This window comes from Cherax quadricarinatus, chromosome 2, assembly GCF_038502225.1.
Source record: "Cherax quadricarinatus isolate ZL_2023a chromosome 2, ASM3850222v1, whole genome shotgun sequence".
Lineage (NCBI taxonomy): Eukaryota > Metazoa > Arthropoda > Malacostraca > Decapoda > Parastacidae > Cherax > Cherax quadricarinatus.
The window spans coordinates 84,231,436-84,258,079 of NC_091293.1; the positions used below are offsets into that span (position 1 = coordinate 84,231,436).

Below are 26,644 nucleotides of genomic sequence, written 5' to 3' on the forward strand. Positions count from 1 at the left end.
TGTTCACATATATGCTTCAATGTAAACACTTGATCTACACATCCCCTACCCACTCTGAAACCTCCTTACTCATCCGCAATCCTACATTCTGTCTTACCTCTAATTCTTTCAGTTATAACCCTACCGTACACTTTTCCTGGTATACTCAATAAACTTATTCCTCCATAATTTTTACAATCTCTTTTGTCCCCTTTCCCTTTATATAAAGGGACTATACATGCTCTCCGCCAATCCCTAGGTACCTTCCCCTCTTTCATACATTTATTAAACAAAAGTACCAACCACTCCAACACTATATCTCCCCCTGCTTTTAACATTTCTGTCATGATCCCATCAGTTCCAGCTGCTTTACCCCCTTTCATTCTACGTAATGCCTCACGTACCTCCCCCACACTTACATTCTGCTCTTCTTCACTCCTGAAAGATGGTATACCTCCCTGACCAGTGCATGAAATTACCGCCTCCCTTTCTTCCTCAACATTTAAAAGTTCCTCAAAATATTCTCGCCATCTACCTAATACCTCCCTCTCCCCATCTACTAACTCCCCTACTCTGTTTTTAACTGACAAATCCATACTTTCCCTAGGCTTTCTTAACTTGTTTAACTCACTCCAAAATTTTTTCTTATTTTCATTAAAATTTCTTGACAGTGCCTCTCCCACTCTATCATCTGCTCTCCTTTTGCACTCTCTCACCACTCTCTTCACCTTTCTTTTACTGTCCATATACTATGCTTTTCTTATAACACTTCTGCTTTGTAAAAACCTCTCATAAGCTAACTTTTTCTCTTTTATCACACCCTTTACTTCATCATTCCACCAATCACTCCTCTTTCCTCCTGCCCCCACCCTCTTATAACCACAAACTTCTGCCCCACATTCTAATACTGCATTTTTAAAACTATTCCAACCCTCTTCAACCCCCCCCACTACTCATCTTTGCACTACCCCACCTTTCTGCCAACAGTTGCTTATATTATACATATTATTATTATTATATTTATACTATTATTATTATTATTATTATTATTACTGTGTAAATAATTTTGAATTTTTGTTCACACAAAAAATAATGCAGACTACTGCATTATTGTAATAGTTGTATAAATAATGTCAATCCATTTATGACTGCATATTGGAATGGAGGTGACATCATTTGTTTACTCTTGAACATCGGCAAAAATAGAACATTTCTGCTACTTTGAGATCATTTTCAAGGTACTTCTCATCATGAAACTATTCAAAATTATATCTATTTCTGTAATATATCTTTCATACTTTAAAATGAGACCAAAAAAAAAAAAGAATACAATCATAAAAGCGATATGAAAATACGACTAAGGGGCAGCTAATTGCTGAGAAATGAACTCCGTTATTTATGGTCCAATTTCTTTCATTTTTTGTGTACGTTAAGAAACCTCTCTCCATCATACATTGCCCAAGTTTCAACAAGATAGCCCAACAAACAAATGAGGTACAATTCCCTAGATCAAGAGCAAGAGCCTCTCACCAGTGTCAAGGAACTTCCTTTGAGGCCTGCTCGCTTAATGGAAATTTCGCTCGCATATGGAAAAAAAAAATCGACCGATGCACTGCTCTTATTTGGAAAAACTCGCATGTGGATATGCTCGCAAGTGGAGGTTCCACTGTATATAGTTGGGAACAAGTTGAAAAGAGCTGTTCATAACATATGTTAGACTGAAATGGGAATGTACAGCAGTTGTATGGTGTTTTCACCTTTAAAAACAAAAACAGACTAGCTAGAAAAGTCTGCAAAATGACTATCAGCTCTAAAAGAACATGAATTATGATAAGGTGAAGGCAATAGATATGCCAGCTTTGGCTGCTAGGTAGAGAAATGGAACATAGTGACCATATTTATGACTGACTTGTGAAATCATAATAGCACCATTGTACACAGTTTGCAAAGCATGTAGAACTCAACCCATGGCAAACCCATCTTGAAATTATCATACCAGTCCTCTAACTAAATTAGGTATGTTTCTACACACACACAAGGAAGGTTAGCATGAGCCCTACTGTGACTACAGATGCAGTCTTTTACAGATGAATCTCATGCTAACAGGTCGGTGGGCTAATCACATAACTATGCTGGCTTTGAAGCGACTTGAGCTAGAGTATGTCCCAGCCATGTTAGTATAAGATTTGGGTATAGAAACCAGCATCTTTGTCACAGCGGGATCCATGCTAACTTTCCTAGAATGTATAGGAATACACTCGAGTGTTTGGAAAATCAACTTTTGTTGCACAAATTCTACCGAACAAAATATGTAGTTAAAGTTTTTCATCTGCTTCAGTTCTTGACTGTTTTCAACAGTCGGTGTACATTCACTAGATGCTATGAGAATTCTTTCAGTGTATAGAACTCTTCAAAACAAGGGATAAGGTCCTTCAGTGTCTCATAAGACTTGCAGTTACATATCTTGTATCTTTGCATTGTGGAAATCTCATGGTGCAAACACACACAGACATCTCTTCTGAGCCTTTGTCTGTCTTTCAGTAAGATGAATTAGTGTAAGTAGTGATTCTAACTACCAAGCTTCAGACAAGATGGGATATTTTGGGCTGGAGTTGTAACCTGTGAGTCAACTGGGTTTGAAGTGGTATTGTGGGGGTGTTCTCACTTACCTTTGTTTCAAACCAGTAAAACTTCACATAAAAATCTCTATCCTGGCTGTTAATACATTTAGGTGTTAATAAGTGGTTAATTGTGGTGGGAGTGAGGGATTCACATCTGCAAACCTTGGGTGACAAAGGCTGAGAGGGTAGCTCTTCCCATTATGCTCTGCATGGTGCAAGTTTTTTGTATGCTGTGCACACCCAACATGCACACCTATTCTCTCATGTCTAGGCCTAAATTTGTCACTGCAAATTTGAAGGCACTATGAATTGTGTGTTCAGATACATCACCAACATGTAACTCTTTGATTTACTGGTACATAACTGACAGTTTACTAGCTACATATGGGTACCTTCTTGGTCATAGGCTAACGTGAAACCTAGAGTTACAAAAGTCCATAGAATGGTAAGAATTGTGGTGGTGTGAAAACATCTAATTTCTTTACTTGTTTTTGACTAAAAATATGATCTTTCCATATATGCAGTGCATATAAAAGAAAATTCATTTAGTCAAAATCATCTTGGGCATACAAAACAAAATTCAATCACAAAATTATACAGTAAACTCAGTCAGAATCAGAAAAAGTCCAAAATTCTGTACCATTAAAAATATTTAGCATACATAACATTTTTTTTATTTTATTGTTTTTAACACATCGGCCGTCTCCCACCGAGGCAGGTGACCCAAAAAAAGAAGCACTTTCACCATCATTCACACATAATCACTGTCTTTGCAGAGGTGCTCAGATACAACAGTTCAGATGTCTCTCCAAACAGCCAATATCCGAAACCCCTCCTTAACCCTTTGACTGTAGCAACCCCAAATCCTGGGGTTGAAAAAAAAAATTGTTTTTCTTATGAAATGATAGAGAATCTTTTCCCAATGACAATGACACCAAGAGTACGAAATTTGATGGAAAACTTACGGAATTATGTTCTCGCAAAGTTAGCGACCTCGGTGACATTTACACCGGCGATTTCTCCCACTTTGAGCCCTATTTTCAGCCAATTCCATTGTTCCAGTCGACCAAACTCATAGCTATTTCTTTAGAACTTCATTTGTTCAATCAATTGAGTACAAGAAACCGTTCATTTACAGATTTCAATTACCCAATAAAGTGGTCAGAAATTGGCAATTTGGCCAATTTCATGCAAATTAAAAAATATGTCAATTTCAAAATAGAGTCCAGAATGAACAATGCAGACATTCCTGACACTAAAATAACATTTTCTCTGTTCATCAGTCATGTCTCCAGGCCCCTGTTATAATACTCTTGCTTTCTATTTTGAATTTTTATTCAAACAAAAATTAGAAGATTTACTGTTATGCAGACTACTGCAATATTGTAATAGTTATGTAAATAATGTCAACCCATTCGTGACTGCGTAATAGAATGGCTAGTTGGACATTTATTGGACAATGATGTAATTTGTTTACTATTGAACATCGGCAAAATTGAACATTTCTGCCACTTTGAGCTCCATTTCAAGATCCTTTTCATTGTAATATCAATCAAAATCACTTCTATTTCTATAATATGTTTTCCATTCTATCAAATGAGACCAAGTAAACAAGAATACAACCATAAATACTATAATCCAAAAACATGGTCGGAGTTTTTTTTTTCTCATTATGCACTGCCTGCTGCAGGATTTTTTTTATACTGCGCACACAGACCACACAGACCCATTCTCTCACATGTGGGCCTACCAGCTTTCTCCTGATTGATTTGAAGATACTAGAATTTTTGAGTATATATACGTCAAGCTCATAGGCTTGTAAGACGTATATATACGACCGAAACAGTCAAAGGGTTAAAGTGCAGGCATTGTACTTCCCACCTCCAGGACTCGAGTACGGCTAACCGGTTTCCCTGAATCCCTTTACAAAGTATTATCCTACTCATACTCCAACAGCTCGTCAAGTCCCAAAAACCATTCAGGTCCATTCACTCCTATCTAACATTCTCACATGCTTGTTGCATGTCCAAGCCCCTTGCACACACAACCTCTTTTACCCCATCCCACAACCTTTCCTAGGATGACCCCTACCCATCCTCCCCTCCACTACAGATTTATACACCCTCCAAGTCATCCTATTTTGCTGCATCGTCTCTAAATGACCAAACCACCTCAACAGCCAGCTTAATTATCTTCTAAGTCCACACCTCATGCCAGCAAGCTTACAATTACATACTTTACAACTTCATCTATTATATATCAAAGGACATCACACATCCCTGTCTAAGGGCTACTGTTGAAAAATAGTCATCTCTCCTACATGCCTTAAGCTGAGCCTTATTCTTCACATAACAGTTTACTGTTATTAAAATCTTACAACCTATTCCATATAATTGCACTGCTGTATTTGCCAAATTGCTACCCCCATCCATCTTATATTCATTTGCTAAACCAGTTGATGCAACAAATGGTTACTTGCTCTTATTCAAGTATTGTTCATTTGTATGCTTTAATGCTTAAACGGTCCAAACATATATATATGCTCTCTCACATAGCGCCCCAAACGTATATATACGTTTCCTTTGTCATTCATTCAACATTGGCACGATAAGCCTGAGTCGCCTAACCATGAGAGAATGGGTGTGTGCACTCACTGTGCGCCATATGAAAAAAAATTGGGGATGCCTGGGTACCATATGCTCTTTTTTCCTATTAATAAAAAAAAAGGATTTTTTTTTTTTTCTCAAAAAATTTGGGGCACTACGCGAGAGAACGTATATATACGTTTGGACCATTTAAGGATTTATATAAACAAATTCCATACGCTTCTTAATTTTCCCTTATTCCTCAGCAATTCTGCTTTCTGTCTCATCCCTAACTTTTGGTAATAATTTTACCATACCTTTTTTTACAAAGGAACTAGTAAGGCTCTTAGCCCTTTCTTAGGCTTTGTCCTCTCTTTTATGTATGCACTGTACAGAACAAGTACACCAACTGCTCAATACTATATCCTCACCTCAGTTATAATCCTATCTGCCCCAACTATTTAGTCTCTTGCTACCTACTGCCTCAAACACGTCCTCCACATACACCTTTGGCTCTTCCTTTCTTATTGTTCCAAAATTTTGTTTCTCTTTGCCCATCCTATGAAATCACCTCTTCTCTCTAATGATCAACATGTAACAATTTTAGAATATTTTTTCCATCTTTTTCAATGGCTTTATCACTTCTTTGGTTCTTGACTGCAGTGTTCATTTACTGCCGAAGCCGCCTCAGTTTATCTACTTCTATTTTGATACTGTTTCTTACTTTCAGCTAAATATGCAAATAAAGACTCCTATTTGCTCTCCTTTTACTCTCGTGCAGCACTCGTTTTTCCTCTTGTTTCTCTCCATATACATGCCTTCAGTATACAGTGGAACCTCAAAAATCGAACTTAATCCGTTCCAGGATAACAAAAAAAGGCACAATACCGTGACTGGAACGACATTTCGGTCCAACTTGGACTTCGTAAATGGTCCAAGTCGGACCGAAACGTCGTCGTAAGCTTCTCTTTTATGTGCGGGTTATTTGTGTACCGTTCCAGGAGTTAGTTCTAAATTCAAAAAGTCTGAAATTCGAAACAATATTGCCCATAAGAAATAATGGAAATACAATTAATCCGTTTCAGAAACCCAAAAATATTCACACAAAAAATACATTTTATAGAGATTAATTACAGTTTTACATACAACTAATACTATACTTTTTAATTATGTATAGTAATACATATAAAATAACATTTTTACTTACCTTTATTGAAGATTGGTGATGGCATCTGGAAGATAGGGAGGAGGAGAGAGGGAGTTGGGGTTAGTGTTTGGAAGGAGAATCCCCCTTCTGGTAAAGCCCCCTCTGGGGTTACTTCCCTTCTCTGTCTTTTAATGTCACTAGGACCAGCTTGAGAGTCACTGGACCCCTGTCTTGCAAAATAACTGTCCACAGTCCTCTGTTTCTGGTGCCTCTTTAACATTTCCCTAAAATGGGACATGGTTCTGTCACTGAACTTGTTGCAAAGATGGCTTGTTTCAGCTTGCTCAGGGTGGTACTTCTGCACAAACATTTGGACATCATTCCACTTGGCACAAATCTCCTTAATCTTTGAAGAAGGCACCTCATCCACTCCCTATATTAACACCTTTCGCAACATCAGCTTCCTTGATTTGTTCTTTCTTTGACAGGATAAAACCGATGGTTGACTTGTTTTTCCTATACATCCTGGCAAGCTCAACAAGTCTCACACCACTCTCATACTTCTGTATTATTTCCTTCTTCACATCTATGGTGTTTCTCACTTTCTTTACCACAGGGGTATCACTAGCAAGTTTCTTTGGGCCCATGGCAGGTTATTTCACAGTCCCACAAGCACTAAACACAATGAAATAATCGTAAAATGCGTGAATGAGAGCGCAGGTTAGTGTTCACTCAAGCATAAACAAAGCTTGACTGCTCACGGTGCCTGCGCGGGGACGCGGACAGAGCGGGCGGCAGACAGGTCCCGTACCCGCCAGTCCGAAAATAGGGGCGCGTTCGATAATAGGGACACAGTTTGTCCGAAAAAATGGTCCTATTTTCGAAACGTTCGATAGGTGATACGTTCGATTTTTGAGGTTCCACTATATTTGGCAAAAAACAGAGAACATATACTGTAAAATGCAAAATTCAATCAGGGTACTTTGAAATGCATCTTGTGGTGTTAAAATGTGTATGTAATTTCAGCACTCTCTAGTGTGGTAGGTTCAGAAACCTTTTCATTGTCACTCCATTGTTGGCCACATTTAAAGCATATGATAGTAAAATGAATCACTAGTTTTGATTGGAATTTATTAGGAAAATATTAACCGAGTTAGTGTGTACTATATTCAGTTGCTGTTAACAATAGTATACAGAAGTTGAAATTGTTGACTTGTGAGTACAGTGTGATAGATGGTCCCACACAGTGATGTAATCTCTAACTTCAGCTAAGTGTGGGGTAGAGGCATTGGGTAAGAAGCAGGTGTTGAAGGTTAGACTGATGTCACTGGTGTGTACTATATATAGTTGTGTAAGGTATCTATATTGTAGTGAGCTTTCATTCCCAGTCAGTTAGGCAAGTGAGCTTGTGTGTATTGTGTGAGTGTTCCATACTGTCCAGCTTGTGTGTATTTTGTGAGTGTTCTATACTGTCCAGTCTGTGCAGGCACTGTTTATGACTGCTCCTATACTGTGTGTGAGAGATTAACTTTCTTGAAAATTTTAAAAGTAGGCAGCATGCAGTAAAGTTGTGATTGTGCTATAACCATAGCTTGAGTGATACTGTAGAATCACCCCTTTTGTTTCCTTCTCCAAGTCTTGTATAGTGTACCGGACACTACAGTATAATATAGCAGTGTGTTCAGGTAGCAAGTTTTTTTTCTTTGACTTCCATGTCACTTAGTGTTCACGTAAGACTTTTGTTATTGTTTATAAACTGAATGATCAGTGTTGTACCTTAAGAGTTTGCATTTCTTTAAATTAAGATGTTTTATATTTATAAATAATTTTAGGCTTTTAAACAACAGTTCTAAGTATTGTACATTAGAGATTAAGGAAATTTTATTTTAGCTTCTAAACACTAGGAACATTTGAAATCAGTATATTTTTACTGCATAAAAGCAGTCTGAATTCTTTGCATTCATGCTTCAAGCCTTGCAAATTTATGTTCATGGTTTTGTATAATTTTTGAGAATCAAAACTTATACATAACTTGTGTGTGTGTGGGCGTGCAAATGTGTGCGTGTGTGTGTGTGTGTTAGTTACCATTTTGTCCTAGGCACATGTCGATTAGACACTAGGCCTGTTGTATATGCGTGCGTGCGTGCGTGCATGCGTGTGTGTGTGTGTGTGTGTGTGTGTGTGTGTGTGTGTGTGTGTGTGTGTGTGTGTGTGTGTGTGGGTGGGTGTGTGTGGGTGGGTGGGTGTGTGTGTGTGTGAGTATATATGTGTATATATATGTGTGTATATATGTGTATATATACATGTATATGTGTGTGTATACAGTATGGCCCCACTTTACGGTGTTTCGCCTTACGGCGTTCCGCTAATTATGACCAAAACTCTCTCTACATATCCTCCCACCTGACTTTCTAATATGGTCAGTGCGGGCCACCCGGTTTACATTCTCCATGAGCACGATTCTCCATTATGTCTGGAAACTTTCCAAAATTTCAAGTGTTTTAAAGTTATTTCATATTTTATATTTACTCTGATAATTATACTTGTGTGTCCCTGTACCAAAATAAACTTACACTGTGCTGGCATGCAGGTACATGTTAATATCACTAAGGGTGTCTTATAAGTCTTGAAGATTCCATATGTCATATATTACGTTATTATAGACATTTTGATTAATCCATCTATGATATTTTTTTTAAATTATATATAAACATGCTATGTAACATATAAACATAAATACACCCCAAGGCAGGGTGGCCCGAAAAAGAAAAACTTTCACCATCATTCACTCCATCACTGTCTTGCCAGAAGGGTGCTTTACACTACAGTTTTTAAAACTGCAACATTAACAGTAGAATAAATTAACGTAAATATGAGATTTTTTCCAGTCTTGTCAGAGTGTCAGAAAGAGTCATGTTTTGTATAGTTCAACACCAAAGAAAATGTATACACATTAGCATTACTGGGGGTAACTGTAGAAAATTATATCTTTTGTATGCCTTCACTCAGTGTTATTCCTTCAAAAAATGGTGTGTTATATGAGAATGGGAGTGTTGCTCTTTATTTATTCTACTTTACCAACATGAAGACAACTTGTACACAATATAAGGTGTTTGTACAGTAAGTTCCCACTTACACGGCAGGTTAGGTTCCAGGCTACTGCAGGAAAGCAGAATGCCATTTTTCTCCACTTATAAACACATAAATACTAGATAACGAGTTTACACCAACATATATGAAGTCAGCAATAGAAATAGGCATTAGAAAAACATTAAAAAATAAATTACACATATAATACACTCAGTACTTAAAATATTTGTAGTCATAATGTAGGGTGAGATGAGTAGTATTTATTGTAAGTTATCAGGTTTGGTAGGTATGGCAGCCAGCCAGGCTACCATACCTATAATACCAGGCAACCCCACCCACATGTAATATGCTATGGCATTAAAGTGTCGCAGAGCGATAAAATGAATAGAGGCGTGGAGTTAAAAGATAAAGAATCACACATAAAGTGAGAGTTGTCACAGTTGCTCTTTGCTGATGACACTGTGCTCTTGGGAGATTCTGAAGAGAAGTTGCAGAGATTGGTGGATGAATTTGGTAGGGTGTGCAAAAGAAGAAAATTAAAAGTGAATACAGGAAAGAGTAAGGTTATGAGGATAACAAAAATATTAGGAGATGAAAGATTGGATATCAGATTGGAGGGAGAGAGTATGGAGGAGGTGAATGTATTCAGATATTTGGGAGTGGACGTGTCAGCGGATGGGTCTATGAAGGATGAGGTGAATCATAGAATTTTTTTTTTTTTTTTTTTTTTATTATCACACCGGCCGATTCCCACCAAGGCAGGGTGGCCCGAAAAAGAAAAACTTTCACCATCATTCACTCCATCACTGTCTTGCCAGAAGGGTGCTTTACACTACAGTTTTTAAACTGCAACATTAACACCCCTCCTTCAGAGTGCAGGCACTGTACTTCCCATCTCCAGGACTCAAGTCCGGCCTGCCGGTTTCCCTGAATCCCTTCATAAATGTTACTTTGCTCACACTCCAACAGCACGTCAAGTATTAAAAACCATTTGTCTCCATTCACTCCTATCAAACACGCTCACGCATGCCTGCTGGAAGTCCAAGCCCCTCGCACACAAAACCTCCTTTACCCCCTCCCTCCAACCCTTCCTAGGCCGACCCCTACCCCGCCTTCCTTCCACTACAGACTGATACACTCTTGAAGTCATTCTGTTTCGCTCCATTCTCTCTACATGTCCGAACCACCTCAACAACCCTTCCTCAGCCCTCTGGACAACAGTTTTGGTAATCCCGCACCTCCTCCTAACTTCCAAACTACGAATTCTCTGCATTATATTCACACCACACATTGCCCTCAGACATGACATCTCCACTGCCTCCAGCCTTCTCCTCGCTGCAACATTCATCACCCACGCTTCACACCCATATAAGAGCGTTGGTAAAACTATACTCTCATACATTCCCCTCTTTGCCTCCAAGGACAAAGTTCTTTGTCTCCACAGACTCCTAAGTGCACCACTCACTCTTTTTCCCTCATCAATTCTATGATTCACCTCATCTTTCATAGACCCATCCGCTGACACGTCCACTCCCAAATATCTGAATACGTTCACCTCCTCCATACTCTCTCCCTCCAATCTGATATTCAATCTTTCATCACCTAATCTTTTTGTTATCCTCATAACCTTACTCTTTCCTGTATTCACCTTTAATTTTCTTCTTTTGCACACCCTACCAAATTCATCCACCAATCTCTGCAACTTCTCTTCAGAATCTCCCAAGAGCACAGTGTCATCGGCAAAGAGCAGCTGTGACAACTCCCACTTTGTGTGTGATTCTTTATCTTTTAACTCCACGCCTCTTGCCAAGACCCTCGCATTTACTTCTCTTACAACCCCATCTATAAATATATTAAACAACCACGGTGACATCACACATCCTTGTCTAAGGCCTACTTTTACTGGGAAAAAATTTCCCTCTTTCCTACATACTCTAACTTGAGCCTCACTATCCTCGTAAAAACTCTTCACTGCTTTCAGTAACCTACCTCCTACACCATACACTTGCAACATCTGCCACATTGCCCCCCTATCCACCCTGTCATACGCCTTTTCCAAATCCATAAATGCCACAAAGACCTCTTTAGCCTTATCTAAATACTGTTCACTTATATGTTTCACTGTAAACACCTGGTCCACACACCCCCTACCTTTCCTAAAGCCTCCTTGTTCATCTGCTATCCTATTCTCCGTCTTACTCTTAATTCTTTCAATTATAACTCTACCATACACTTTACCAGGTACACTCAACAGACTTATCCCCCTATAATTTTTGCACTCTCTTTTATCCCCTTTGCCTTTATACAAAGGAACTATGCATGCTCTCTGCCAATCCCTAGGTACCTTACCCTCTTCCATACATTTATTAAATAATTGCACCAACCACTCCAAAACTATATCCCCACCTGCTTTTAACATTTCTATCTTTATCCCATCAATCCCGGCTGCCTTACCCCCTTTCATTTTACCTACTGCCTCACGAACTTCCCCCACACTCACAACTGGCTCTTCCTCACTCCTACAAGATGTTATTCCTCCTTGCCCTATACACGAAAACACAGCTTCCCTATCTTCATCAACATTTAACAATTCCTCAAAATATTCCTTCCATCTTCCCAATACCTCTACCTCTCCATTTAATAACTCTCCTCTCCTATTTTTAACTGACAAATCCATTTGTTCTCTAGGCTTTCTTAACTTGTTAATCTCACTCCAAAACTTTTTCTTATTTTCAACAAAATTTGTTGATAACATCTCACCCACTCTCTCATTTGCTCTCTTTTTACATTGCTTCACCACTCTCTTAACTTCTCTCTTTTTCTCCATATACTCTTCCCTCCTTGCATCACTTCTACTTTGTAAAAACTTCTCATATGCTAACTTTTTCTCCCTTACTACTCTCTTTACATCATCATTCCACCAATCGCTCCTCTTCCCTCCTGCACCCACTTTCCTGTAACCACAAACTTCTGCTGAACACTCTAACACTACATTTTTAAACCTACCCCATACCTCTTCGACCCCATTGCCTATGCTCTCATTAGCCCATCTATCCTCCAATAGCTGTTTATATCTTACCCTAACTGCCTCCTCTTTTAGTTTATAAACCTTCACCTCTCTCTTCCCTGATGCTTCTATTCTCCTTGTATCCCATCTACCTTTTACTCTCAGTGTAGCTACAACTAGAAAGTGATCTGATATATCTGTGGCCCCTCTATAAACATGTACATCCTGAAGTCTACTCAACAGTCTTTTATCTACCAATACATAATCCAACAAACTACTGTCATTTCGCCCTACATCATATCGTGTATACTTATTTATCCTCTTTTTCTTAAAATATGTATTACCTATAACTAAACCCCTTTCTATACAAAGTTCAATCAAAGGGCTCCCATTATCATTTACACCTGGCACCCCAAACTTACCTACCACACCCTCTCTAAAAGTTTCTCCTACTTTAGCATTCAAGTCCCCTACCACAATTACTCTCTCACTTGGTTCAAAGGCTCCTATACATTCACTTAACATCTCCCAAAATCTCTCTCTCTCCTCTGCATTCCTCTCTTCTCCAGGTGCATACACGCTTATTATGACCCACTTCTCGCATCCAACCTTTACTTTAATCCACATAATTCTTGAATTTACACATTCATATTCTCTTTTCTCCTTCCATAACTGATCATTTAACATTACTGCTACCCCTTCCTTTGCTCTAACTCTCTCAGATACTCCAGATTTAATCCCATTTATTTCCCCCCACTGAAACTCTCCTACCCCCTTCAGCTTTGTTTCGCTTAGGGCCAGGACATCCAACTTCTTTTCATTCATAACATCAGCAATCATCTGTTTCTTGTCATCCGCACTACATCCACGCACATTTAAGCAACCCAGTTTTATAAAGTTTTTCTTCTTCTCTTTTTTAGTAATTGTATACAGGAGAAGGGGTTACTAGCCCATTGCTCCCGGCATTTTAGTCGCCTCATACGACACGCATGGCTTACGGAGGAAAGATTCTTTTCCACTTCCCCATGGACAATAGAAGAAATAAAAAAGAACAAGAGCTATTTAGAAAAAGGAGAAAAACCTAGATGTATGTATATATATATATGCATGTGCGTGTCTGTGAAGTGTGACCAAAGTGTAAGTAGGAGTAGCAAGATATCCCTGTTATCTTAGCGTGTTTATGAGACAGAAAAAGAAACCAGCAATCCTACCATCATGCAAAACAGTTACAGGTTTTTGTTTCACAGTCATCTGGCAGGACGGTAGTACTTCCCTGGGTGGTTGCTGTCTACCAACCTACTACCTATCATAGAATTGATGAGGGGAAAAGGGTGAGTGGTGCACTTAGGAGTCTGTGGAGACAAAGAACTTTGTCCTTGGAGGCAAAGAGGGGAATGTATGAGAGTATAGTTTTACCAACGCTCTTATATGGGTGTGAAGCATGGGTGATGAATGTTGCAGCGAGGAGAAGGCTGAAGGCAGTGGAGATGTCATGTCTGATGGCAATGTGTGATGTGAATATAATGCAGAGAATTCATAGTTTGGAAGTTAGGAGGAGGTGCGGGATTACCAAAACTGTTGTCCACAGGGCTGAGGAAGGGTTGTTGAGGTGGTTCGGACATGTAGAGAGAATGGAGCAAAACAGAATGACTTCAAGAGTGTATCAGTCTGTAGTGGAAGGAAGGCGGGGTAGGGGTCGGCCTAGGAAAGGTTGGAGGGAAGGGGTAAAGGAGGTTTTGTGTGCAAGGGGCTTGGACTTCCAGCAGGCGTGCGTGAGCGTGTTTGATAGGAGTGAATGGAGACGAATGGTTATTAATACTTGACGTGCTGTTGGAGTGTGAGCAAAGTAACATTTATGAAGGGGTTCAGGGAAACCGGCAGGCCGGACTTGAGTCCTGGAGATGGGAAGTACAGTGCCTGCACTCTGAAGGAGGGGTGTTAATGTTGCAGTTTAAAAACTGTAGTGTAAAGCACCCTTCTGGCAAGACAGTGATGGAGTGAATGATGAAAGTTTTTCTTTTTCGGGCCACCCTGCCTTGGTGGGAATCGGCCAGTGTGATAATAAAAAAAAAAAAAAAACAGTTCACTCATTCATACAGTACTACCTTAAAATATTTGCAGTCTTAATGTTGGGTGAGAGGCGAGTAAACAAGATAAAACAAATAAACGAGTGAAAGAGAGAAAGAGTACACGAGAGAGGAGAGACTCAGAGTTATGTAAACAAACAGATAGATGCAGTACACATGTTTACGTTGCTGTAGGAGCGGTTCTCTCGTGCTTGCTTGCATTTTTTTTTTACAGTCACTTGGCCAGATTTTTTTTTCTAACCATGGGTCGTAAGAAAATAAGTGCAAAGGGCAGTGCTGACAAGAAAAAGACATTGATTTCCATGGACTTAGCCAGGCAATACCAGCTTAGTACATCTACGATATGTAGATACTAAAGCTGTATCAGTTAGGTTCAGTGATTAAAAAAATAAATTGTATTAAGTTCAGCAATCAAAGAAAACAATGTTGTTGTTGGAGGTTTACAGGGCCACTGACATCATACGCTGCAGCCTCAGCCTCCCCCACCCTCAACATCCCCCATCCTCAACCTCCCCCACCCTCAACCTCCCCAACCATCTCTGCTCCAAGTGTGTAAGTACATATGCACTTTATATAAACAGTTTAACATTTCTTTACATTCTGTAGTGTATTATGATTTGTGTTTTTATATACGATATTTCTGCAATTAGCCTCACAAATACTCCGTTTTCTCTTACAATAAGAGCAAAGTTAGACTGGAAATGACCGACACTTCTGCCACTGCCTCTGCCACCATATTATGGCCTATTTTATTCATTCTAGAGTATATATCATGTTTCTGTGTTAATTACATTGTTTATTATGTCATATTAGATGAATTGTGATAGATAAATAAGTCATACAGTTGATAGTAGTGTCATATTCAAGTATTTTGTCATGTCTCCAGAGTGCAGGAACGGATTAATGGCTTTTCAGTTAATTTAAATTAGGAAAATTGATTTGATATACAAATAAATTGAGTTACGAGCTATAAAATAACTGTAAAACGCTTGAAATTTTGGAAAGTTTCCAGACATAACGGAGAGACGTGGAGCTCACGGAGAATGTAAACAAATCTAGTGGAGTGCGGTGACCGTATTAGAAAGTCAGGTGGGCGGAGCTGTATAGCGAGTTTTGGTCATAATTTGAAATGTTCATATTAGCGGCATGCTGTAAAGCGGGGACCTATTGTATGTACATATATACATGCATTTTTTTTTTTTTTCAACAAACCGGCCATATCCCACTGAAACAGGGTGGCCCAAGAAAAACGGAAGTTTCTCTTTTTAAATTTTGTAATTTATACAGGAGAAGGGGTTACTAGCCCCTTGCTCCTGGCATTTTAATCGCCTCTTACAACACACAGCTTATGGAGGAAGAATTTTGTTCCACTTCCCCATGGAGGTAAGAGGAAATGAACAAGAACTAGTAAGGAAATAGAAGAAAACCCAGAGGGGTGTGTATATATATGCTTGTACATGTATGAGTAGTGTGACTTAAGTGTAAGTAGAAGTAGCAAGACGTACCTGAAATCTTGCATGTTCATGAGACACCAGCAATCCTGCCATCATGTAAAACAATTACAGGCTTTCGTTTTTACACTTACTTGGCAGGACTGTAATACCTCCCTGGGTGACTGCTGCCTACCAACCTACTACTATTAACATTTTAGTCGGCTCTTATGACACGCATGCATTTTTTTTTTTTTTTTTTTTTTTTTTTTTTAACAAGTCGGCCGTCTCCCATCGAGGCAGGGTGACCCAAAAAGAAAGAAAATCCCCCAAAACATAATACTTTCATCATAATTCAACACATTCACCTCACCCATACATAATCAGTTTTTGCAAAGGTGCCCAGAATACAGCAGCTTAGAAGCATATACGTATAAAGATATACTATAACATATCCTTCCAAACTTCCAATATCCCAAACCCCTCCTTTAACCCTTTGAATGTTTTGGTCGTATATATACGTCTGACGAGCCAGTGTTTCGGACGTATATATACTCGAGAATTCTACTGGCTTAACATCAAGCAGGAGAAAGCTGGTAGGTCCACATGTGAGAGAGTGGGTCTGTGTGGTCAGTGTGCACCACATAAAAAGGCCTGGTCACAGACCGGGCCGCAGGGGCGTTGACCCCCCGGAACTCTCTCCAGGTAAACTCCAGGTAAACACACAGCGAATAATGAGAAAAAAACTGACCATTTTTTTGGATTAAAACACCAACTTTGAGGTGTATTTTTATATAGTATTTATCGCTGTATTCTCATTTTCATGGTTTCACATGATCAAATGGAAAACATATTGCAGAAATAGAGATAATTTTGATTAGTTTCATGATTAAAACTAGTACCTTGAAATTGAGGTCAAAGTAGTGGAAATGTTCGATTTTTACCAATGTTCGGGAGTAAGCAAATAACACCACACGTCCAATACACGTCAACTGGAGAGTCTAATGTTTTTTCACTAGTGCACTGATATTATTTATACCATTTTTACAATAATGCAGTAGTCTGCATAAAAGTAAATTTTGTATTTTTTTAAAATAGAAAGCAATAGTAATATAAGAGGGGCCTAGAGACATGACTAATGAACAGAGGATATGGAATTTTAGTTCCAAGAATGTCTACATTGTTTATTCTGAACCCTATTTTGAAATTGGCATCTTTTTTAATTTGCGTGAAATTGGCCAAATTGCCAATTTCTGACCACTTCATTGGGTAGTTCAAATTGGTAAATGGGCGGTTTCTTGTACTCAATTGATAGAAAAAATGGAGTTCTAAAGAAATAGCTATGAGTTTGGTCAATTGGAACAACGGAATTGGCCAAAAACGGCTCAAAGTTCGCGAAATCGCCGATACGTATATGTTGCCGAGACCGCTAACTTCGCGGCAGTGTAATTCCGCGAGTTTTTTACCAAATTTCGTACTTTTTGTGTCATTATCATCGGGAAAAGATTCTCTATCATTTCATTTCATTTTTTTTTTTTTTTTTTTTCAAAAAAAAATTTTTCGACATAGAATGACAGTTTCAGAAAGGGGCTTGCGAAGTGCAGGCATTGTACTTCCCATTTCCAGGACTCAAGTCCAGCTATATAAAAATAACTGGTTTCCCTGAATCCCTTCACTAAATATTACCCTGCTCACACTCAACAGCTCGTCAGGTCCCAAATACCATTCATCTCCATTCACTTCTATCTAACACGCTCATGCACACTTGCTGGAAGTCCAAGCCCCTTGCTCACAAAACCTCCTATACCCCCTTCCTCCAACCTTTTCGCGGACAACCTCTGCCCCGCCTTCTTTTCCCTACAGATTTATACGTTCTCCATGTCATTCTATTTTGACCCATTCTCTCTGAATGACCAAACCACCTCAACAATCCCTCTTCAGCCCTCTGATTGATACTTTTATTAACTCCACACCTCCTAATTTCCACATTCCGAATTTTCTGCATAATATTTACACCACACATTGCCCTTAGACAGGACATCTCCACTGCTTCCTACCGTCTCCTCGCTGCAACATTTACAACCCAAGCGTTACACCCATATAAGAGTGTTGGTACCACTATACTCTCATACATTCCCTTCTTTGCCTCCATAGATAACGTTTTTTGTCTCCACATATACCTCAATGCACCACTCACCTTTTTTCCTTCATCAATTCTATAGTTAACCTCATCCTTCATAAATCTATCCACTGACACGTCAACTCCCAAATATCTGAAAACATTCACTTCTTCCATATTCCTTCTCTCCAATTTGATATCCAATTTTTCTGTATCTAAATCATTTGATACCCTCATCACCTTATTCTTTTCTATGTTCACTTTCTACTTTCTACCTTTACACACACACCCAAACTTGTCCACAAATCATTCCAATTTTTCTTTAGGATCTCCCATAAGCACAGTATCATCAGCAAAAAGTAACTGTGTCAATTCCCATTTCGTATTTGATTCCCCATAATTTAATCCCACCTTTCTCCCGAACACCCTAGCATTTACCTCTTTTACAACCCCATCTGTAAATATATTAAACAACCATGGTGACATTACACATCCCTGTCTAAAGACTTACTTTTACCGGGAAGTAGTCTCGCTCTCTTCTACACACCCTATCCTGAGCCTCACTATCCTCATAAAAACTCTTTACAGCATTTAGTAACTTACTGCCTATTCCATATACTTGCAATATCTGCCACATTGCTCCCCTATCCACTCTATTATATGTATTTTCTAAATCCATAAATGCAATGAAAACTTCCCTACCTTTATCTAAGTACTGTTCACATATATGCTTCAATGTAAACACTTGATCTACACATCCCCTACCCACTCTAAAACATCCTTGCTCATCCGCAATTCTACATTCTATCTTGCCTCTAATTCTTTCAATAATAACCCTACCGTACACTTTTCCTGGTATACTTAGTAAACTTATTTCTCTAGAATTTTTACAATCTATTTTGTCCCTCTTCCCTTTATATAAAGGAACTATACATCCTCTCTACCTATCCCTAGGTACCTTCCCCTCTTTCATGCATTTATTAAACAAAAATACCAACCACTCTAACACTATATCCCCCAGCTTTTAACATTTCTGTCATGATCCCATCAGTTCCAGCTGATGGGATCATTCTTGCACTAGCCCACCTTTCTGCCAATAGTTGCTTATATCTCGCCCGAACTTCCTCCTCCCTTAGTTTATTCACTTTCACCTCTCTCTTACTTGTTGTTGCCATTTTCTTCTTGTCCCATCTACCTCTTACTCTGACTGTAGCTACAACTAAACATTGATCCGATATATCGGTTGCCCCTCTATAAACATATGCACACTGGAGCCTACCCATCAACCTTTTGTCCACCAATACATAATCTAGCAAACTACTTTCATTATGTGCTGTATCATACCTTTTATATTTATTTATCCTATTTTTCGTAAAATATGTATTACTTATTACCAAACCTCTTTCTACCCATAACTCAATTAAAGGCTCCCCATTTTCATTTACCCCTGGCACCCCAAATTTACCTACTACTCCCTCCACAACATTTTTACCCACTTTAGCATTGAAATCCCCAACCACAAGTTCTCTGACACTTGGTTCAAAACTCCCCATGCATTTACTCAACATTTCCCAAAATCTCTCTCTCTCTCCTCTACACTTCTTTCTTCTCCTGGTGCATATATGCTTACTATAACCCACTTTTCACATCCAACCTTTATTTTACTCCACATAATCCTTGAATTAATACATTTATATTCCTTCTTTTCCTACCATAGCTTATCCTTCAACATTATTGCTACTCCTTTAGCTCTGACTCTCTTCAAAACCCATGACCTAATCCCGTTTATTTCTCCCCACTGAAACTCTCCCACCCCCTTCAGCTTTGTTTCACTTAAAGCCAGGATATCCAGCTTCTTCTCATTCATAACATCCACAATAATCTCTTTCTTATCATTCGCACAACATCCACGCACATTCAGACTTCCCACTTTGACAATTTTCTTTATCTTTTTAGTAGGCTATGAAGGAAAAGGGGTTATTAGCCTAGTGTTCCTGGCATTTTAGTTGACTTTTACAACATGCATGGCTTACGGAGGAAAGATTCTTATTCCACTTCCTTATGGATATAAAAGGAAAAGTAATAAGAACAAGAACTATTCAGATAAATTCAAAGAAAACTCAGATGAGTGTATAAACAAACTATGTACATGTATGTGTAGTGTGACCTAAGTGTAAGTAGAAGTAGCAAGACATACCTGTACCTGCAATCTTGCATGTTTATGAGACAGACAAAAGACACCAGGAATCCTACCATCATGTAAGACAATTACAGGCTCTCATTTTACACTCACTTGGCAGGATGGTAGTACTTCCCTGGGTAGTTGCTTTTGGAGTGTGAGCAGGGTAATATTTTGTGATGGGATTCAGGAAAACTGGTTAGCTTGACTTGAGTCCTGGAGGTTGGAAGTACAGTGCTTGCACTTTAAAGAAGGGGTTTGGGATATTTGGCTCTTTGGAGTGATATCTAAAGTGTCGTATCTGCAAAGTCAGTGATTTTGTATGAATGATGGTGAAAGTGTTGAATGATGAAAGTTTTTCTTTATTTCTTTTGGTGTTTTTCTGTTTTGGTCACCCTGCCTTGGTGGGATACGGCCAGTTTGTTGAAAAAAAAATATATATACATGTATATATAGATGTATATAGGTAGTAGGTTGGTAGACAGCAACCGCCCAGGGAGGTACTACCGTCCTGCCAAGTGAGTGTAAAATAAAAGCCTGTAATTGTTTTAAATGATGGTAGGATTGCTGGTGTCCATTTTTCTGTCTCATAAACATGCAGTGTTTCAGGTACATATTGCTACTTCTACTTACACTTAGGTCACACTACACATACATGTACAAGCATATGTATACACACCCCTCTGGGTTTTCTTCTATTTTCTTACTAGTTCTTGTTCTTGTTCATTTCTTCTTACCTCCATGGAGAAGTGGAAGAGAATTCTTCCTCCGTAAGCCATGCGTGTTGTAAGAGGCGACTAAAATGCCAGGAGCAAGGGGCTAGTAACCCCTTCTGTATATATTACTAAATGTAAAAGGAGAAGCTTTTGTTAATCCTTTTGGGCCACCCTTCCTTGGTGGGATACGGCCGGTGTGTTGAAAGAAGAAGAATATGTATGTATGTATGTATGTAAGTAAGTAATTGAGCTGATAACTTAGCAAGGCTTTTTACTTCACCTCACTATTTGCAGTGTGAGTTTTTAATCTAACTGCCTGAGTTCAGTGTTGTAACTTCTGTAAGGGACAGTCAAAACACCACAACTATAAGAACTCTACACCCATTGCTCTCCCATTTATATAGTGTATTAAAGAATTATAAATTCTAATTAATATCAGCAGGTAAATTTATCAGTATTTTGCAAATGGAAAATACATTAATTTAATGGGGTTAGAGTATTGCATTTTTTGATGGCCCTTGAAGGGAAGAGCTAGTCTATATTTTATTGCTGCTTTAAAACAGTATCAACATGAATATTCAGTAATATGCATGGCATTCTTTGTGCTTTGTTTTTAATAAGTTAATAGTGAATTATTAACCGAGAATGTTAAAATACAGACATGCCAGCATTCTGAAACCTCTTTCCTAGAATCCTACAATGAAAGACACATTGCATAATCAAAAGTAACTATCTTGTCCACTAAATGGGAGTTTTGGGTGGAAGCCCAAGAATGGTGAGTGTAAGGCTTGGTGGCGGGGCAACTGCTTGTTGTTGGTCACTGACGTAAGTTCTACCCACAGAATGCTAGCGATGTTCCATTGCTGCCTGGCACTCACGACGGATGGAAGGTGAGGCTTGGTGTGTTTGTAGGGTTTGTTTTGTGATTCATTAGCATTGGTGAAAACTTTCACCAGCATCCTTTCTTATTTCCCCTCTGTGTCTAATTGTTTTTAGTATTGTTTTATGCTGTCCTGCTAACTAGATAAACTTGTATTACTGCCTATAAGTCTGTAATTACAAATTTCTTCTTTTAACATATCAGTTTTACAGACAAAATCATCTTTTCAGATTAAAAATATCCTTTTCTTTTCAATCCATGTTAAATTTGTAGTTTTGATGTTAATTGGTAACTGTTTCAGAATTTGATACTCATAAAACTAATCTTACTTGCTTCTTCTGCTTTACTTACTCAATGAAGATAAGCTTTCAGATTATTTTTCAATTAAACATTATGAAAGTATTTATTCTGTAATGGCAGGGATTCATTATATTTCTATTTCCAGTATCACATTTAGGGTTCTAATCATTTGTGTTAGTTTACATTGAAAAATGTATTGATGCCAGTTAAATGCATTTACTTGATTGCCAATTTTCTTTTTTATTAATCTGTTTACACTATTTAAAAAAAAATTTGATGTGATTTAATGTAATTAGGATTCACTCGTTAAAATTGATCTATCTACAGGATCAGCCCAAGGGTAAAGCAGAACTAACTCCTGAAGTACTTGATACAGTGGACAATTCTGTACTAGAAACTAAGACTGAGGAGCAATTACCTCCCCGCCGTTCTCCTATCAAACCCATCACTATACGAACATCACAGGTGACTCCGAGAGAACATCGCTCCCACCATCATCACCATCGTTCCTCCCATAGATCTTCCAGCCATAAAAAACACAAGAAAAAGAAAAAACGAAGGAGAAACAGTGATTCAGATGATGATAGTGAATATAGTGACCCAGATTTTCTTGTATAGTAGTTATTGGTGCATTAATGCAAGGACCCCATAATAAATTTATTGGTGCACAGAACACATGTTGCATACTGTTAAGGCAAATTTGTGTGGATGCATTGATTAGAAAAGTGGATGATACAGTATATAGTGATGCTAAAGTGACCTTTATATTAAAGAAATTTTTTGAATAAGAGTACACATAGTAAAAAATATTTTTATTCCAAGCAATACATTAGATAAGGATGTTATTTTGCACCAATGATTGCATTGACTCAAAAAGCCCCGAATTGCAATACCTTTGGTGGGACAAAACAAAGGCAACTTTTATGCTGTGACCATGAAGTTTTTTTCAAGTACTGGAACAAACTACTTGTTAATTATGCCTTTAGATTGAATAGTAGGATGAAGTCACCAAGTACAATTAGCCTTGTACAAGACTATGAACATATTACAGCTTCTTTATATGCGGAAAATTTCCATGAGATGGTAATGAGCCAGTGAGAATGTATTTATTATTTATTGTACAGTAAGGTTTGAACACTGATACTTCCTTTATTATTTATTGAAAAATTTGCCCCACATTAGTAAAGAGTGGAGCAAGAGAGCACTGGTTGTGAGGGTTTGGGGATAGTGAAGTGTATACGTACTCACAAAAAACTGAATGTGGAGGCTGTATTGAATATTTTTCTTATATATAAATATAAATATATATATATATATATCTATATATATACCTTTAGAATTTTTTCTAAATGAAAGGAGTGAGAGTTGTATTTACCATCATGTAAATTTTAATTGAATTTAATTTTTGCCAGTGCAATTTTGTATAACATACTGAAAGGACCAGATGACTGACCTGCTATTTTAGTTTAATCCTTCTATTGTCTTAATTCATGCACAAATGTTCAATATTTGAACTGCTGCACTTATGCAATGTTTTATACAATTGACCAAAACTGGGTAGTTTATATTGTTTATTTGCCTTTGTGATATCAACTCCTCTTATACACAGTTTCCTGCCAAATACTTGTGTGAATACAACCATGAAAGACTGCCATATAAAAGCACATATGTGAATTGAGTCCAGAAGGAGTCCGATTGACATTTTTGTGAATATAGTGTGACCACTAATTGCATAAGTATGTGTTCCATAATACTTGTCTATTTTTACCTGAATGTAATGATGTCACTTCTCAAGAGAGTAGTTTAGAGAGTAGGAAGAAGTGTAGAAGTGGTCTGTATATTGGCAACCCACAAGTGAAATTGTTTTTTATTGAATAAAAACGGTACATAATTGTATGTATACTTGTGAATAGCAAAGTCTCCCCTATGCGGTTTCAGCAAAGACAAAAAGTTTTTCCTCATTACTTATTTTTTATAGATGACTGGCAAAGTCTGAGCTGTTTTCATTTTTATACCATGCAGTACTGTATATGAAAAATTTTGATTGCCTTTTATGACATTCTTCTACAGATTAAGCAGCACAGACTTCTGCCCTATGGTTTTGTAGTAGTTTCTTTATTGTCCATTCTTGATTCATGATCCATACCAACATGCTTTCTCATCACATCACTGAGTGGAGGGGAGAGATGGTTCCCCCCCCCCTCACCACCCACTCCCTTGCTTCATCACTGCATAAGTCACATAAACCAAAACAAATTGTATATCAAAGACATAAACTTCCCAACAGCACAAAGGCCTACTGACATAGGCAAGCCACATATCAAAGATTTTAAGTACACCAAGAAATTCATTATTTATGACAAAGCTTACTAAATTTGAGCACTTACTCCAGCACGGATCAATTTGAAATTCATCTTTGTTCATTCTTTACAAATAAAACCAAGAAAATGGTGAATTTTTTTTTTTTTTCTGAATTGTGTTGGATAATAGAAAATTATGGCCTAATGAGTCTTTGTTAATGAAAATGTTGGTGTAGAATAAAGTGAGACCCCCTCCCCCTCCCACCCCACCACTCTTCATCATCTCTGAACCACATCATGTCAGACAGAGGAGTTCCATTAGAAACATTAAATGATCAGCAAAAGATTAAAGAGCCTTAATAACCTATGAATTTTCAGAAGGTACAGTATCATATTTTGGAAGACTTATTTTCCCAGGAAAACCTCTAGGAATTGTTATAAAGATACTCCATGACTGGCTATACTATATTCATGTTAATTTACCTGTATTTTATGAAAAGAATTTTAGTCCTGTGGGCAGATATCATTTTGTGGTAGGGAATTGTAAACTAGAAATACGTAATGGGTCTACTATCCAGACTTATTCAATACCAGGGGATGCTTTTGGCAGAGAAGACAAATTAAGCAAGTTACACATGTGTATTCCTATGCATGAAAGTCTGTAATTCCTCATTTCTCATCAAGAAGAGCTACTGCATACATACTAGAAAGTCTTTGCAGACAGTGGTAGAACAATGGAAGAACAATATTAAGTGCTACATACTCTCCAAATTCTTTACACTACATTAGACTAAATACTAAAGATAGGATACAGCTTAGCTCATGTGGCTACAAATACCTACTTTCCTTTCAAGTGGAGGTGCCATGGTTTGGTGAAGGGCTCTTAATCCAAGGAATTGTACTTTTTTTTTACTTCAAATTAAATCTAAATACTCTACCTCTCCTTTCCATTCTGCCTTTGGGGATATTTCCCTTGCAAATTATGGCTGCTGGGTTGGGGGAAAAGGATCAAGGATCATTGTCCATTCTGTTGAGGACCTCAGTAGTTGTGGGAATTGGATCATCTGTAGATATGCTGGGCCATCCTTCAGGGTCCTGGTTAGGAGTTTTGTGTGTCATTATGTGATAGGAGGTATCCCTGGAGGCTGCCTGTTGGAGCCAGGAAGTGTCAACCAAAGGTGGTATGACTCTTGGCTGGTTTCTGGTTGCCTGTTTCTTGTTGGCTATGCCTGGCTCAGTTGATACAGGAGGTGGCATCCTGTAGTACTGTATTACTGGCATGAAGGATAGGAAATGGAGCAGTTTCCATGCAGCATCAGCACTACCTGCTCTTGGACACAGAGGGGAATATATAGTCTCTTGCTCTTTCTCCTAGGAGCTGCCCTAGTTTTTTTTTTCTTTAAACCTTCCCTCTACTTCTGTTCTTATGGACCTCTTCAAGGGGGGCTCCTTGGCATGGTGAAGAGGCTGTTGATCTGAGGAATTAGACCTGTCAGTCTCCTTCCTCAGACCGAACCTAATTACCCCCCAATCCTCGCCTTTTTCCTTTCCTCCCCACCCCTCCCTTTTGCCCTTCCTCTTTGGGATTTTTCCCACAGGCACGCTAGTTCCTAGGGGAAAGGGTACCAGGGTCCATCCCATTCCGTCGAGGCTCTTGGCGGTGGCGTAGTTTGCCGTGGAATTTGGATCACCTGGGGATGGGATGTCCCGATCCCTCTCCGGTATCCCGGAGGGTAGCTTTGGGTGTCATTCAGGCGACGGGCATATCTCTGAAAGCCACCTTTCAGATTCCGGGGCTGGTGGCCGAAGAAGGTATGCTTTGTGGCGGATATCCAGCCGCCCTCTCTTTTGTACACCGAGGTAGCTCGGCAGATGTGAGGTTGCTATCCCGGATTGCTGGTTTACTGGCATGAAGGGTAGGGTATGGCATGGGTTCCATGCTGCATCTGCGCTACTTGCGGTACTGAGGTCCTCTTGGGCGCAGAGGGAGATTTCTGGCCCTCTCATTCCTCCTGGGAACTATTCCTCCCCACTCCCCCCTTTTTTTATTTTTTTTTATTTTTTTTCTTAAAAACAAAAAGAAAAGAAGTAACCTAACCATGGAGCACCCAGTCCATGAACCTACTACCCCCGGGCCCCTTCTTGATACCGCACCCCATTCTGACCCTGCCTCGTTTTTTGACCACTCTTCGGACACTCCTGCT

General features: G+C 38.7%; 1 protein-coding gene across 1 annotated transcript in view; it reads left to right on the top strand.

Moving 5' to 3' along the window:
• Nipped-B (Nipped-B cohesin loading factor) overlaps positions 1 to 24,713 on the top strand; it is a gene marked incomplete in the record, with an annotated part of 502,160 nt that extends 477,447 nt beyond the window's left edge. Inside the window, 2 exon segments of the mRNA XM_070089404.1 lie at positions 21,803 to 21,850; positions 22,468 to 24,713. Coding sequence (XP_069945505.1) covers positions 21,803 to 21,850; positions 22,468 to 22,758 — 339 coding nt within the window.
• Positions 24,714 to 26,644: the final 1,931 nt, after the last annotated feature.